The following is a 17,435-nucleotide window of genomic DNA, read 5'->3' on the forward strand; positions in this document are numbered from 1 at the left end:
TGCCCAGCGCCGTCTGAGCCATCTGTCTGCCCAGCGCCGTCGGAGCCATCTGTCTGCCCAGCGCCGTCGGAGCCATCTGTCTGCCCAGCGCCGTCGGAGCCATCTGTCTGCCCAGCGCCGTCGGAGCCATCTGTCTGCCCAGCGCCGTCGGAGCCATCTGTCTGCCCAGCGCCGTCGGAGCCATCTGTCTGCCCAGCGGCGCCTGAACTGCCCGTCTGCCCAGCGGCGCCTGAACTGCCCGTCTGCCCAGCGGCGCCTGAACTGCCCGTCTGCCCAGCGGCGCCTGAACTGCCCGTCTGCCCAACGGCGCCTGAACTGCCCGTCTGCCATGAGCCTGCAAAGCTGCCCGTCTGCCATGAGCCTGCAAAGCCGCCCGTCTGCCAAGAGCCTACAGAGCCTTCCGCCAGACCGGATCAGCCAGAGCCTTCCGCCAGACCGGATCAGCCAGAGCCTTCCGCCAGACCGGATCAGCCAGAGCCTTCCGCCAGACCGGATCAGCCAGAGCCTTCCGCCAGACCGGGTCAGCCAGAGCCTTCCGCCAGACCGGATCAGCCAGAGCCTTCCGCCAGACCGGATCAGCCAGAGCCTTCCGCCAGACCGGATCAGCCAGAGCCTTCCGCCAGACCGGATCAGCCAGAGCCTTCCGCCAGACCGGATCAGCCAGAGCCTTCCGCCAGACCGGATCAGCCAGAGCCTTCCGCCAGACCGGATCAGCCAGAGCCTTCCGCCAGACCGGATCAGCCAGAGCCTTCCGCCAGACCGGATCAGCCAGAGCCTTCCGCCAGACCGGATCAGCCAGAGCCTTCCGCCAGACCGGATCAGCCAGAGCCGTCCAGCCAGGACCTGCCAGAGCCGTCCAGCCAGGACCTGCCAGAGCCGTCCAGCCAGGACCTGCCAGAGCCCCTCAGCCAGGACCTGCCAGAGCCCCTCAGCCAGGACCTGCCAGAGCCCCTCAGCCAGGACCTGCCAGAGCCCCTCAGCCAGGACCTGCCAGAGTCCCTCAGCCAGGACCTGCCAGAGTCCCTCAGCCAGGACCTGCCAGAGTCCCTCAGCCAGGACCTGCCAGAGTCCCTCAGCCAGGACCTGCCAGAGTCCCTCAGCCAGGACCTGCCAGAGTCCCTCAGCCAGGACCTGCCAGAGTCCCTCAGCCAGGACCTGCCAGAGTCCCTCAGCCAGGACCTGCCAGAGTCCCTCAGCCAGGACCTGCCAGAGTCCCTCAGCCAGGACCTGCCAGAGTCCCTCAGCCAGGACCTGCCAGAGTCCCTCAGCCAGGACCTGCCAGAGTCCCTTATCCCGGTGCTGCCCCTTATCCCGGTGCTGCCCCTTATCCCGGTGCTGCCCCTTATCCCGGTGCTGCCCCTTATGACTATGGTGGGGTGGGGACCACGACCAGTGCCGGAGCCGCCGCCGTGGAAGGAAGCCCACCCAGACCCTCCCCTAGACTATGTGCTGGTGCGCCCGGAGTTCGCACCTTAAGGGGGGGGGTTATGTCACGCCCTGGCCTTAGTATTATTTGTTTTATTTATTATTTTAGTTAGGTCAGGGTGTGACATGGGTTATGTGTGTATTTTGGGGTATTATATGGTAGAGCGGGGTGTTGGTTGTAGTGTATGGGTTTGTGTTGAGTGTATGTATCTAGCTGTGTCTATGGGTGTGTGTAGTTTTCTAGGAAAGTCTATGGTGGCCTGAATGGGTTCTCAATTAGAGACAGCTGGTTTCTGTTGTCTCTAATTGGGAACCATATTTAAGGCTGCCATAGGCTTTAGCTGTTTGTGTGTCATTGTATATGTATATGTCGACGTAAGTAGTTTGTGTGTGCACTTGCGTTTTAGGTTTCACGATCGTTTGTTGTTTGGTTAGTGTGTTAAGTGTTACGTGTTCATTCTTCGTCGTTATAATTAAAGAAGATGTATTCAAGTCATGTTGCGCCTTGGTCCTCTCTTTCACGTCAACACGATCGTGACAACCATTCCATCCTCTCTACTTCCAATGTAGAGGATATTTCATAATTAATGTTCTCTTTCTTCAGATAAACAATACAGACAGTCTAATAAACCTCGGCTCTTTAGTGAGAGGTCTTCCTACCCAAACACTCACCGCAATACCCGCGCAGCAGGTTCTAACAACATCCTCCAACCCAAAATTTGTTACCAACATGCTGACTGCTCCAACAATTGTGCAACAGATCTATGTTAATAAGGTATGTACTTGGCTAGCTAACAGTAGCTAGACTAACTGATGTGAAGTAGGCGTTATGAGTTTCCCTCCCAATATTTCTACATGCCTCATTTAAATGTGTTATAAAAAAATCTAGAGTAATCAATCATAATAACAGTATTAATTTTTAAATGTTGACATGTTTTTGTATTACTTATTCAGATCATCACAGTTGACATGAAACCAACAGAACTGATAGTCAATGTCCCAGATGAAATGGCAACCGAAATTCCCAGGAATCTACTGAATTTCCCAACAACTGGAAATCAAACACTCACTGCTGAACATCATCAAGAAAAAATGGAAACCTCAGCAGGTATTGGGGGGTTTGTAGTATTCAAAAGCCATGTAGACCTTCAACATTTACACGATTATACAGTGGTGAACATGTGTATTATACGTCTATAAATGTGTCTGCACCTCTGTTTCTCTCTGTTTAATTTATAGGCTGTGCTGTTCTTTGATACAGTAGCAAATGGATTGGATGAGCCTGATGAGTAAGTGTAACAGTGTTTAGAGAATGTTGGTCCTGACCAATAGCTGAGCAGAAATCATACATGTATCATTTTCACATGGGGATACATTTTTATTATGTACTTGAACAAAAATTGGTTAAAAAATACATTTATAGTTCCTGTATTAACTCTAATGAATGTACTGCATTGATTTCTTTGTAGCCGTTCTGAGTACGTGCTTCAAGGATTCACTTGCTCTCGTGTCCAGACTTTCACCAAAACAAAAAATTAAACCTCTCATCAGAGCTTGCAGACGTAGGGCCGGTCGAAGAAAGGTGGTTCTCAAGGAGACACAGGTGAATATTAAAAATACTACTTTTTCTACATAAACTAAAGGGCCCTACTCAATCAAAACCGGTAGCCAGGCCTCCAGATTACATTGTTAATGTGCCTGTATGAATTATAACTGCTTTAATGTCTTTTTCATGGCTACATGAATCCAAGCATGTATTCTCTCAGCACCAGAATGACAATAGTTACTGGAAACCCAGTAACTGAATATATATTGAATATGTTTCTCTGTTTTCAAGGAGCTTATTTTACAGACATATGAGAAAGTAACATTTTGTTTTACAGCTAACTTGCATGTGGAACAACATCAAAGGTGAAAGTCCTCAAGATTTTGACAACTATCCATCAGATATGTTGCTGTATTACAGGTAAGTTGGTCATGTCACTGACATTGTAAAATGCATTGTAAATGACGGTATCTAATTTCAGATTAACTATTTACTGTTAGTTTATTACGCTGACATAACCAAATGAAAATGCCTTATAAATGGAACCATAAAGACAATGTAAACTGTTTGTATCTTTCTCCAGCTACACCAACATACAACAGACCGACTGCAGATCATACTTCATTGAAACAGGAAGAGCAGACTTCTCCGTCCTGTCCAGCACGTTGGATGGAAGAAAGGTTGATCTACTGAACAATGCCAAAAAGTGCCTGGTGAGTTATGTATTCAAGACGAAAGACACAAGTTTCTGACTGAATGTTTAAAAGCAATGATTAGGATGACATTTGATTTATTCCAGAACATCAAAGGGACACAGCTCAGTCGAGATAATCTCGAGGTCCTGGGCAACATGGCATGTACTCTGGATGAGAACTACATTCAGAGCTCTGACTCTTACATCCTGGAGAAACTAAAGAACTGCAATGACTTCTCAGATCAGCAGATTAAAGCTATGGAGACTGTTATCTGCAGTGGCAACACCACATATGGGTATGTCACATTGCTGATATCGGAGCTGTGCTGATTTCAAATGAATGCATTTTTGTCTATAGATTTTTTCTTATTAATAAGTCTGTCTTTATTCTTATCTGTTCAGAAACTCAAGCACATGGACTGAAAAAACTCTAGAGCAGCTTGACATTCTTCCACTGTACTTAACAGAGAACTTCTGGAAACACATCAGCGCGGTATACTATACATGACAATTGCATAGCACTTTGACAATATGTTGTATTCAAATCAAATTGTGTTTGTAACATGCGCCGAATATCAAATCAATTAATCACATTTATTTTTAAAGCCCTTCTTACATCAGCTGATATCACACGGTGCTGTACAGAAACCCAGCCTAAAACCCCAAACAGCAAGCAATGCAGGTGTAGAAGCACGCTGGCTAGGAAAAACTCCCTAGAATACAACAAGTGTAGACCTTACCGTGAAATGCTTACTTACAAGCCCTTAACCAATAATGCAGTTTTAAGAAAATAGAGTTAATAAAATATTGACTAAATAACTAAAAATAAAAAGTAACACAAATAACAATAATGAATATACATTGGGTACCGCTACCGATTCAATGTGCTGGGGTCAGGTTAGTCAAGGTCATTTGTACATGTAGGTAGGGTTAAAGTGACTATGCATAGATAATAAACAGCAAGTAGCAGCAGTGTTGTCAGGGTGGCCATTTTATTAATTGTTCAGCTGTCTTATGACTTGGGGGTAGAAACTGGTAAGGAGCCTTTTGGACCTAGACTTGGCTCTCTGGTACCGCTTGCCGTGCGGTAGCAGAAAGAACAGTCTATGACTTGGGTGACTGGAGTCTTTGACAATTTTTTGGGCCTTCGTCTGACACCACCTAGTATATAGGCCCCGGATGGCAGGAAGCTAGCTCCCTTATCTTTTGAATAACATCATTTGAGTGACATCATTTGAGATTGTTACCTATCTCAATTTGAAAAGCTCTCATTTACCTTATATGCGTTTCTTATTTCTTAATATGTTCTCTTTTGACTGAAACAGCAGAATAAAAGCAAGTTCCTGAAGAAATTCATGAAAAACCTACGTACAAACAAGACAATGAAGAGGAAACTGAAGAACCTGTTCAAAGAATGCACCATGTCTTTGAGATCCAAACGAAGCACTGGTAGGTTTAAATAATATCAGGTCAATATAGCTGTTCTGTGGTTTTAATAGTGGAGGCTCCTTTATGACATGAATGATCACATTTCTTTTCAATACTTGTCTATTTAGTAAATGCATGTCCAGATTCCCTTGGAAACATTACTCAAGTGACCATAAGCAATGACGCGTTCCCCTTTGGGTATGACACCACCACGTTCAACCACTGTCTGAGCGCTCAAGTAGTAATGGACAATCTGGCCACCCTGACTGAGAAGGTAGATGATGATGACATGCAAAATGTCATTTTGGAGAAGCTACACCAGGTATAAAACTTTACTGACACAAAACAGGAAATCACAACAGATTTCAAACTCACAGGTTGCCAAGAGGTGGTCATTCAGTAACAGGTCTTTATGGTGTGGTCTTGTCCACTAGGCGTACCCCAAAGGTCTCTCAGACCAGCAGGTTCAGGTGCTTCGGTCGGTGTCTCGCGTGGCTTCCATGGAGCAGATTAACAAGTGGAACATCACTACAGTGGACACACTAGCAGCACTGATGGACAATGGCAATGGAGAATGGGACTCCGACAAAGTAGGGATATTTAACTTTACACCAACAATGTCTTTAAATGGTGTTAAAAAAACAACATGATAAACATTTTGCTTCTAAAAGGTGTGCATTTAAATGTATCTTTCATCTTCCTTTTTCCATTTCAGGCCAAAGTTATTGTCACCAAGTTCTTAAGTGCTGGCAATTTGCTTGGTGCCTCTGAACTGAATTCAATTGGAGGGCCTAACCTGTGCGCACTGGACCTCAGTGTGTTGCAAGGCATCAGAAATGACAGTCTCTGGTAAGATCATCAACAGATCTTGCTGTGTGAGAGAGACACCTTGTGGTTGAGTCACTCCACTTCACATGTATCTTTGTTGTGCTCTTGCAGTGGTTGACCTCAACAGAGTATCGAGGCCTAAATGCCCCTTAAATGATGTCGGAACATTTTCATATGCTTTTTTTTGTTTGCGTGTTCATAGTTAGTGTTTTTCTTGTGCACAACAGAACAGAAATGGAACACAACAGAGATGCAGATGCTCTGGAAATCACTAACTGTTCCTCAGGACATAAGAAGGCCTTCTTTGCAGTAGCTGAGAACGCCTTTCCTATCAACTTCGTCCAAATCCGCGCCACTGCAGATCAGCTAACATCCTACCAGCTCATTCAGAGATACCTGGGTAAGGGCTCCCTTTTCTGCATACATACATGGTTTCTTGGATGTCCTGTAATAAATGTGATTTAAAAGATTTAGTTCACTCGGGCTGTGACATTAGAGAACACTTGTGCCACCCCAGTCCTCATTCTCACCATGTTCGTTGCCCTTTTTTAGGAGGTGCCAGTATCACCTACATACGGAGTCTGTCTAGGGTCAATATTAGCATAGACATCGACACTTTTATTGGTTTGGATTCAGCTGTTGTCCAGGTATGTGCTCATTCCCGTAACCATACCATTCATCAATGACCTGTGATGGCAGTGACTCATATTCATTGTCATCTACCATTTTTTTCTGTAATTCTCTGCCTCTAAATAGGCTCTTAGTGTGCGTGAAGTGTCTGGACTCCTCGGCTCCAACCTAAATGACCTGAAAACCTTTGAGAATAACACTGTAGTGCAGAACTGGGTCTCAAAGCAGTTACAGTCCGAGCTTGACAAGCTGGGTATCAGTCTGACTGGAGGAAGGGTGGATTCAAACACCACCCCCATGACAACAAATACTGCCACCACCATCATCAATACAACTTCCGGTAAGGTGTCAAATGTTGCATTAATGGTTCGCATGCTTCGCCAGTGCTAAATCCATTTTAAAATGTGATTCCATTAGAACGTGTACAAATAATTAGCTTTCAATGAGGGAAATTAGTTATCTGTAATGTACCGTAAACATAATTATACTTATAATGTATAGGAATGTGTTTGGGAATATATAATATATAGTGTTTTATCAACTCCATTGCTACAATTGTATTTTCTATTGGTTAATCATTAATATTAATATAACTACTGTAGGTTATTTATCAACTACTTAATTATTATTATTTTTTATATATCATTTTTGTTTATTTCATTTTGTATGTTGGGAATGGGAAAGAAATGCACATTAATATGAGGGTGTTCTGTTGTGTGTTTTACTAAGAAGAGACACTTTAACCTGCCAGAAATGCTTTTCTCAAAGAAAGGGAGAAAGATGTGACTTTTCAATTAAAATGAAAAAGTGTCCAATTTGATTTTCTTGTTTTATATTTGCTCGTCAATGTCATTATTATTTACGGACCATGGTTTTACTTTGTTTGGTTGATGGTTCACAATAGTGATAGGCCTAAGAAACTGCATGGGTCAATCAGGATCAAAGAAATCAAATGGGTACGACAAAACGTGTGTTCCCTATGCCCATCATCAGCAAGTGAAAATACCAGAGAAAAAGAGGCCCAACTCGGCGGAAAATCTTTCTCCCTGCAGCAGGTGGCTGTATTATTTTCTATTTGAGGTTTATTTGGTTGAATATAACTTTCTTAAATTGTTACGAGTGTACTGATATAAGTAGGACACGTGACATCCCGGAAACTTTGAGAAAAAAACACTTTATATAGGAGTTATCTCGAGATAGCTATGCATATTCATTGTATGAGGCTAGTAGCACAGTCTCTCTCCAATGAATACAGGCAGTTTACGTCAACAATCCTCATGGAAATGTATCCACCAATCCAAAGTAAGGATAGGCGGGAGCTAGACAGCCCTCCGTGTCGCTTTGTGAAAAACAACTCCCATTGTCATGTATAAATAAGAAAAAATGCACGAAGAGGTGTGGTATATTGCAAATGTACCACGGCTAAGGGCTGTGTCCTATATTGGCCATATATCACAAACCCCGGAGGAGCCTTTTTGCTATTATAAACTGGTTACCAATGTAATTAGAGCAGTAGAACTAAATGTTTTGTCATACCAGTGGTATACATTCTGATATACCATGGCTTTCAGCCAATCAGAATTCAGGGCTCAAACCACCCAGTTTATAATCTTTGATAATATCCTCTGTTAGCACCACGTGTGCTTTTATTTTGAAATGTTCAAATATTTTATTGTATTTTTATTATTAACGACAAATCGATATAACAAGTACATGGGGGAACACAAGTCTATATATAAACAATACACAAAAGACAAATGTTGAAATCAACATCCCGGAAATTGGTCACAATTACGTCAAAGGTCACACGAAATATTTTTTATAACTAACTCGTTTGAAAGTTTTCACTCGCAGATGGCATGGACTCTGGACAAATTTCAGGCGAAAAGAAGAAAAGTCCTCCTATCAAAGTTCTTTCCAGCCAACTCCGAGAGGGAAAACATAGCCGATTGAATGGCAAGCTCGAATTTAATATAAAAAGACTGGGACAATGGAAAAACACTGCACTCGTAGTCTCTGTGGTTTGGATGCAAGGCACAATACTGGAAGTTCGGTCGGATCATAACACGGTGCTTCTTTTGGACGAGACAGGGACATTCGTTGTCAATGGCGTCAACAACATTCCTAAGGGCAACCCATGCCTACTTCAGGGTGAGATGCACTTTTATTTTCCTTCTAGTTGCAGCTAAAATATGTACAACATTTAACAAAACCCTTGATTTGTTACCCCCTGATTTTACACAGGTAACTATGTCATGGTGATGGGGATGATCCAGGCCCTCTCTCCAGAACCTGTCCTGCGCGCGGTAAAGATGGCAGACCTCTCTGAACGTGCTGCGATTCACAGAAAAATGTGGAAGTTGGAGGTGGAAGACCTTCAGCAAACGCTCACGTAGAAAGAAGCATAAGCAGTATGTTGCTATCAATGCCTGTTTGTTTTCATTTATTTTTAGCAAAATGTAAATATTGTTACTGGTTTTGAGTGGTTTCTGGCCTGCCTGATATTTCATTGCCAAAGGTAATGGATCATAGCCTAGAAGTACGTGCCCATCACGTTTATAATAGAAAGGTTATAATATATGCATATAATGCACTAACACTGTTTATGATAGGCTATAATTAAGCAATAAGGCACGAGGGGGTGTGGTATATGGCCAATATACCATGGCTAAGAGCTGTTTTGTCATACGCTTAGTATACTCTCAGCCAATCAGCATTCAGTGCTCGAACCACCCAGTTTATAATATATGCATATAATACACTAAACATATCAGAAGTGCTGGAAGAGGGTTATGATGGGAAAAAAGCTAGTCCGGGCAAGAAAGCACAAACTCAAACAAAAGACAAAGAATTTAAATTAAAGAATGAACAATGATCTCATTTGGTGGTAAAATGATCTCATTTATTTGTGCTTATGTCATGCATACACATTGAAAAAGTGCCATTAAGTGAATTCTACAGAAGCACACAATTGTATGTGATGAATGAAAATAAATAGCGTCTATACAATCAGTGACACCCTTGTGAATCCATGGAATTGGGAATGCTCAAAGGTGCCTGGATTTAAATTAAAACATCCTGAAATAAGACTTCTTCCGCAGCATAACCACTCATTCATTCAACCTAAAGGCATTTAAGCCTAAGACAGCAAGTGGATCTACGTAGGGCAGTTTGTACGATGAGCTTGATTACTTACCAGTAGCCATCACAATAAGACTGTATTAACAGGTAGTCATGTTGCAGTTTGATTACATATAGATCCTATGAAAATGTACAATCACAATATCGACCAGTCTTACCTCTAACCCCACCACCAACATTGTGCACATCACTATTCAAACTGACTGCATATACAGTGGGGAGAACAAGTATTTGATACACTGCCGATTTTGCAGGTTTTCCTACTTACAAAGCATGTAGAGGTCTGTAATTTTTATCATAGGTACACTTCAACTGTGAGAGACGGAATCTAAAACAAAAATCCAGAAAATCACATTGTATGATTTTTAAATAATTAATTTGCATTTTATTGCATGACATAAGTATTTGATCACCTACCAACCAGTAAGAATTCCGGCTCTCACAGACCTGTTCGTTTTTCTTTAAGAAGCACTCCTGTTCTCCACTCATTACCTGTATTAACTGCACCTGTTTGAACTCGTTACCTGTATAAAAGACACCTGTCCACACACAATCAAACAGATTCCAACCTCTCCACAATGGCCAAGACCAGAGAGCTGTGTAAGGACATCAGGGATAGAATTGTAGACCTGCACAAGGCTGGGATGGGCTACAGGACAATAGGCAAGCAGCTTGGTGAGAAGGAAACAACTGTTGGCGCAATTATTAGAAAATGGAAGAAGTTCAAGATGACGGTCAATCACCCTCGGTCTGGGGCTCCATGCAAGATTTCACCTCGTGGGGCATCAATGATCATGAGGAAGGTGAGGGATCAGCCCAGAACTACACGGCAGGACCTGGTCAATGACCTGAAGAGAGCTGGGACCACAGTCTCAAAGAAAACCATTAGTAACACACTACGCCGTCATGGATTAAAATCCTGCAGCGCACGCAAGGTCCCCCTGCTTAAGCCAGTGCATGTCCAGGCCTGTCTGAAGTTTGCCAATGACCATCTGGATGATCCAGAGGAGGAATGGGAGAAGGTCATGTGGTCTGATGAGACAAAAATAGAGCTTTTTGGTCTAACTCCACTCGCCGTGTTTGGAGGAAGAATCAGTATGAGTACAACCCCAAGAACACCATCCCAACCGTGAAGCATGGAGGTGGAAACATCATTCTTTGGGGATGCTTTTCTGCAAAGGGGACAGGACGACTGCACCGTATTGAGGGGAGGATGGATGGGGCCATGTATCGCGAGATCTTGGCCAACAACCTCCTTCCCTCAGTAAGAGCATTGAAGATGGGTCGTGGCTGGGTCTTCCAGCATGACAACGACACGAAGCACACAGCCATGGCAACTAAGGAGGTGCTCCGTAAGAAGCATCTCAAGGTCCTGGAGTGGCCTAGCCAGTCTCCAGACCTGAACCCAATAGAAAATCTTTGGAGGGAGCTGAAAGTCCGTATTGCCCAGCGACAGCCCCGAAACCTGAAGGATCTGGAGAAGATCTGTAGGGAGGAGTGGGCCAAAATCCCTGCTGCAGTGTGTGCAAACCTAGTCAAGAACTACAGGAAACGTATGATCTCTGTAATTGCAAACAAAGGTTTCTGTACCAAATATTAAGTTCTGCTTTTCTGATGTATCAAATACTTATGTCATGCAATAAAATGCAAATTAATTACTTAAAAATCATACAATGTGATTTTCTGGATTTTTGTTTTAGATTCCGTCTCTCATAGTTGAAGTGTACCTATGATAAAAATTACAGACCTCTACATGCTTTGTAAGTAGGAAAACCTGCAAAATCGGCAGTGTATCAAATACTTGTTCTCCCCACTGTATATATATACAATTATATAATAAGATCCTTCATTTGAAAGTGCAATATTGACAAGTTATCTAGTGGACAAAGGTAATACATTTATATAGATCACTCGAAAAAGAATAAAAAAGCAATACGCAACATAAAAGTATTTAACAAATTTAAATTTAATCTTGATATGTAATACTGTTTGGTTTATACTGTCTGTTAGGTTTATGTACTCTTGTTTGTATATTTATGTTCTTTTGTATTTGTTGTGTTCATAATAAAAAATACTTTACAGTAGCTCGAGCCAACGTTCAGGAACAAGCAGCCTGTATGTATCACGTGATATTTTGGCGTCTGGAGCATGTACCAGTATTTGCATGATACCACCACATAACATTGAGCTAGGACTGATATGAGACCAAGAAGGTAACACGGCAAATCTGAGCTCCTTTAACTATTTCACTTTTCAAAATTGTGTCCATAGACAAACATTAAGTGATATATATATTTTTTAATGTACAAGTTGTCAATGAAGATAATATAGCTACTACTGTTGCTTTAAAATAGAGATTAACAGCACAAATAACATTTGTTTCTATATATTGTGCATCACATGGTCTCATTTCCTGCACTGAAACAGGGGCCTTGAAGTTCGGTTCTTTCGTGAGTAGCTACTAGTGTATTTAATACACTGTATTAGCGTTTTTTTTTTAATGAAATCGGTTCCTTTAGGAAGAGCCATGAATTTTATATGTTGATGCAGGCAGGGCTGTTGCTGCATAGCACATTGATGAAGACACGCGATCGCGTTGTCTGTCGCAATGGAATTGTAAGGAATCTCATTTAGTGCGTCTTGATTCTCCTTCCGACCCGATGTATCATGCATGTACATACATAAATGCGTATTACTGTGCAATGATTCGGCGTGCACAGTTGAAACATGCGTTAGCGTTGATGGGATAAAGGCGTTCCGTTCATAGTTCATTATTGCATACGCTGTTATGCAGAATATAGCGTATAGATACTATATGATTACCTACCACAGGGTGGTAGGCTATCAACTTAATGTTGTATCAATACATTATTTCAAGCCTTTTGCTTCTTTGGTGGATTTGGAGGTTAGATTCTGTTTTGAGTCCTATTACATAGGTCTATGGTTGAGTCAGCAGATGTCTGCCGAAAATTCATTGTAAACAGATTCAGATGTGCAGATACAAGCACTGACAACAGGGTTTATTTTGTTATTTTTTGTTAGTTAAATATTCAACATTATTTGCTTTATGTGACCCCCAGGTCTCCCAAGCAGTACCGTAAGACACCAAAATCAACAAGGGATCATACCACGCTGTCCTTGTCAAGTACCCTGTTCTGTGACAATGCTCTGAGTCACCTTCCTGTTGCAACATGTACATCACAGACCACAGCCCAACTACTGGGGTGGTGACAATCGTAGTGATCCTCATTGCTGTTGCTGCCCTCGGTGTTCTCATCTGCGGATGTTGGTGCTACCTTCTCCTGCAGCGGATTGGCCAGTCTGAAGATGAGGAGAGTATTGTAGGAGAGGGCGAGACCAAGGAGCCCTTCCTGATGGTACAGTACTCCACCAGGGGCCCTCACGTCGAGCACAAAACCAAGCTCGCCCACAACGGCACTGAGAATCACACTTAACTGAGTCATTAAGAAACCGTGTCATCACCTGATATTAACCAAGAGGATCACCTCATTCACATTTCCTGCTGATCATCATCTTTCATCATGCCATTGAAGGATGATAAACGGACTGCAGCTCAATGTCAATCAATGTCTTATGAGTAAATTTGATATTTTTGTTTCTCATTCCACTGTGGATCTCAGTCAGGATGTGAGGTTGTGAACAGTTCGTTGTTATGTTTCTTAAGTATACATATTTTGAACACAAAAATGTACATCTGATTGGTGTTGATAGTTTTTGTTAACTCAGCAATCCACTACTGAATTGTGACGGTAGACACTAGACAGCGCTCTGAACAAATGAGTGGGCAAAACCTGCTTGTTGGAAGAATGTATGACAAATTGATAACAAAACAATTTACTTAATATCAAGTTGCTCAAATGATTTTAAATTAGCTTAATTTGTTTGCTTATTTTGCATAGTTGAACTTGGTTTTGTTTACCTTCAGTATTCAAATGTGAGTTAATAGCCATTTTAATAATTTGCTAAATGCCAAATTTGCCCAAAGATACAAAGTGTGATTTACTCCCTAGTTTATGTTTGTTGTTGCTACTACTTACTAAGTAATCTTGTGTACAAAATACTGTTTATTTTCTCCTGTGGTTGCATAGGCAACCACTCAACTAAAACCAGTCATTGAAAGGGCAATTCTCCTTTGATAAACCATCACATTTCACAAGCACAACAGGGTCCAGGGTCTGAGTTTTAGTGAGGTCCGCACTCTAAAATACTATTTGGAGAACAGCAAAAATTTGGCCATGATTACTACACATTTAGATAGCTGGCTAGACTAATTGAACAATCTAAAAAAATATATATTGACATGGGCTAATTGAGTGACATATAAGAGGGAAACTGCTGATGCACAACCAAGTTCGAAATTGCACCTTGTGTATTCTACTATTCTAACTGTCAACAGTAAGTTGAGACCCCAACTGTTCCCTAAAAAAATTGATTATTACATATATTTTTTAATGTTGGCAAGGTCCGTACCTCGGTGTCCTCATTTGTAGCTACAACACCGAGTAGCTGCTTCAACTGACATGGGTTGAGAAGTCCTGCCAAGAAGCTACCAAGAGCCAATGACATATTTTCTATATTCAGTTGCAACATAGGAAATCCTGATGGCCAGATTCTATGGTAGCTGAGCAGGTTGATATTTGATGAAACAATGTTATAAAGTATTATGAAATGTAAATAACATTATGAAGACTATTGTTCTCTTTGTCATTTGATGTACCATTGTATAATTTCTTGACTTGCTAAGTAAAGGTCAAATAAAAAAATACAAATACAAATCAACTTTAAATGTTATATCGGTCCATAGGCTTTATGATTCCTTTTAGATTCATTCCTTACAGGTGTATGTATTGTTGATAGTTATTCTTATTGCTGTTTATAAGATGGCGAAATATCAAAATAATGTGACAATTTGTAGATTTTTCAAATGTTGATTTAATTGTAATTAGTCATTAATCTACATAAAGTAATCCATAATGTCAGTGAAAATAAAATTCTATACATTTTTACAAAATTAATTAACTAAAATATAGTAATTGCATAAGTATTCACCCCCTTTGTTTAGGCAAGCCTACCCTTCCTCTGACCCCGATACAAACATCTGTAAGGTCCCTCGAACAAGTATTGAATTTCCAGCACAGATTCAACGACAAAGACCAGGGAGCTTTTCAAAAGCCTCATAAAGAAGGGCAGTGATTGGTAGATGGATAACAATAACAAATCAGACATTTAATATATATCTTTAAGCATGGTAAAGTTAATAATTATACTGTGGATAATGTACTGAACCACCCAGACACATCAAAGATGCAGTTGTCTGGCAAGTGTCTTCACTGACATTTTCAACATCTGAGTCTGTAATACCAACATGTTTCAAGCAGACCACCATAGTCCCTGTGCCCAAGAACACTAAGGTAACCTGCCTAAATGACTACCGACCCGTAGCACTTTGTAGCCATGAAATGCTTTGAAAGGCTGGTCATGGCTCACAACACCATTATCCCAGAAACCCTAGACCCACTTCAATTTGCATACCGCATCAACAGATCCAAAGATGATGCAATCTGGATTACACTCCACACTGCACTTTCCCACCTGGACAAAAAGAACACCTATGTGAGAATGCTATTCATTGACTAAAGCTCAGCATTCAACACCATAGTGACCTCAAAGCTCATCACTAAGCTAAGGACCCTGGGACTTAACACCTCCCTCTGGAACTGGATCCTTCCTGACGGGCTGTCCCCAGATGGTAAGGGTAGGTATCAACACATCCACCACGCTGATCCTCAACACAGGTACGTGGTCAGTCCCCTCCTATACTCCCTGTTCACTCATGACTGCACGGCCAGGCACAACTCCAACACCATCATTAAGTTTGCTGATGACACAACAGTGGTAGGCCTGATCACCGACAACAATGAGACAGCCTATAGGGAGGTCGTCAGAGACCTGACCGTGTGGTGCACCCCCCTACGCTGTTGCTACTTTCTGTTATCTATGCATAGCCACTTTAATAACCCTACCTGCATGTACATAATTACCTCAATTACCTCGATACCGTTGCCCCCACATATTGACACATTGACTCTGAACCAGTACCCCGTATATACAGCCCCGCTATTGTTATTTACTGCTTCTCTTTAATTATTTGTTTTTCTTTTCTCTTTTTGTGTAGGTATTTTCTTAAAACTGCATTGTTGGTTAAGGGCTTGTAAGTAAGCATTTCACTGTAAGGTCTACACCTGCCGTATTCGGCGCATGTGACAAATTAAATTAGATTTAATGATCAATTAGCATTTTAAACTGATAAACTTGGATTAGCTAACACAATGTGCCATTGGAACACAGGAGTGATGGTTGCTGATAATGGGCATCTGTACCCCTATGTAGACATTCCATTAAAAATCAGCTACAATAGTCATTCACAACATTAACAATGTCTACACTGTATTTCTGATCAATTTGATGCCATTTTAAATGGACACATTTTTTTTGCTTTTCTTTCAAAAACAAGGACATTTCTAAGTGACCCCAAACTTTTGAACAGTAGTGTATATTTGTTATCTATTTTTCATTCATCTGTAAATGTTAGAATTTCTACTCCACATTATTTTATGTAGAGTGTAGGCAAAAAAACGAATCCATTTTAAACCCACTTTGTAATACAATAAATTTGAAGAAATCCAAGGAGGGTGTAGAGACTTTCTATAGGCACTGTATATTACATGGGTCGCATTCCCCTGCTCAGACATGGCATGCATCAACCAATGGTATTGACTAACAGATCGCTACAACATGACCAGAATTATGTGGACACCTGCTTGTCGATCATCTCACTCCAAAATCATGGGCATTGATATGGAGTTGGTCCCCCCTTTGCTGCTATAATAGCCTCCTCTTTTCTGTGAAGGCGTTGGAACATTGCTGCGGGGACTTGCTTCCATTCAGCTACAAGTGTATTAGTGAGGTCGGGCATTGAAGTTAGGAGGTTAGGCCTGGCTCGCAGTCGGCGTTCACAATTCATTCCAAAGGTGTTTGATGGGGTTGCGATCAGGGCCCTGTGCAGGTCAGTCAAGTTCTTTCACACCGATCTCGACAAACCACGGACCTTGCTTTGTGCATGGGGGAATGCTGAAACAGGGAAGGGCCTTCCCCAAACTGTTACCACAAAGTTGGAAGCAAATAATTGCCTAGAATGTCATTGTATGCTGTAGCATTAAGATTTTCCTTCACAGGAACTAAGGGGCCTAACCTGAACCATGAAAACAGCCACAGACCGTATTCCTCCTCCAAGCGTTACAGTTAGCACTATGTATTCGGGCAGGTAGTGTTCCCCTGGGATCCGCCGAGCCCAGATTTGTCAGTCGGACTCTTAGGTGGTGATGCGTGATTAATCACTCCAGAGAATGCGTTTCCACTGCTCCAGAGTCCAATGGCGGCGAGCTTTACACCACTCCTTCCGACGCTTGGCATCGTGCGTGGTGATCTCAGGCTTGTGTGCGTGCGGCTGCTCGGCCATGGAAACCCATTTCATGAAGCTCCCTGCGAACAGTTCTTGTGCTGACATTGCTTCCAGAGGCAGTTTGGAACTTGGTAGTAAGTGTTGCAAGACAGATTATTTTTTACGTGCTATGCGCTTCAGCACTCGTTGATCCTGTTCTGTGAGCTAGTGTGGCCTACTACTTTGCGGCTGAGCCGTTGTTGCTCCGAGACGTTTCCACT

General features: G+C 42.2%; 2 protein-coding genes across 4 annotated transcripts; both read left to right on the plus strand.

Annotated features, from left to right (window-relative positions):
• The first annotated feature begins 5,047 nt into the window (after window positions 1-5,047).
• Window positions 5,048-6,039, plus strand: LOC139561898 (mesothelin-like protein). Its single transcript, XM_071379341.1, has 5 exons — window positions 5,048-5,114; window positions 5,222-5,415; window positions 5,528-5,683; window positions 5,809-5,942; window positions 6,033-6,039. Exons 1-5 carry the CDS (start codon window positions 5,048-5,050, stop codon window positions 6,037-6,039), a joined length of 558 nt encoding a protein of 185 aa, XP_071235442.1.
• A 5,776-nt stretch (window positions 6,040-11,815) lies between these two features.
• Window positions 11,816-14,492, plus strand: LOC139578121 (stannin-like). 3 transcript variants are annotated; one of them, XM_071405372.1, is made up of 2 exons: window positions 11,816-11,905; window positions 12,773-14,492. In XM_071405372.1, exon 2 carries the CDS (start codon window positions 12,884-12,886, stop codon window positions 13,145-13,147), a length of 264 nt encoding a protein of 87 aa, XP_071261473.1. In that variant the 5' UTR covers window positions 11,816-11,905; window positions 12,773-12,883; the 3' UTR covers window positions 13,148-14,492. The 3 variants fall into 3 exon arrangements, with proteins under 3 accessions (XP_071261473.1, XP_071261465.1, XP_071261482.1); XM_071405364.1 differs by lacking the exon at window positions 11,816-11,905 and adding an exon at window positions 11,969-12,142; XM_071405381.1 differs by lacking the exon at window positions 11,816-11,905 and adding an exon at window positions 12,167-12,308.
• The last annotated feature ends 2,943 nt before the right edge of the window (window positions 14,493-17,435 follow it).

The sequence above is a fragment of the Salvelinus alpinus genome, chromosome 1 (genome assembly GCF_045679555.1).
Source record: "Salvelinus alpinus chromosome 1, SLU_Salpinus.1, whole genome shotgun sequence".
Classification (NCBI taxonomy): domain Eukaryota; kingdom Metazoa; phylum Chordata; class Actinopteri; order Salmoniformes; family Salmonidae; genus Salvelinus; species Salvelinus alpinus.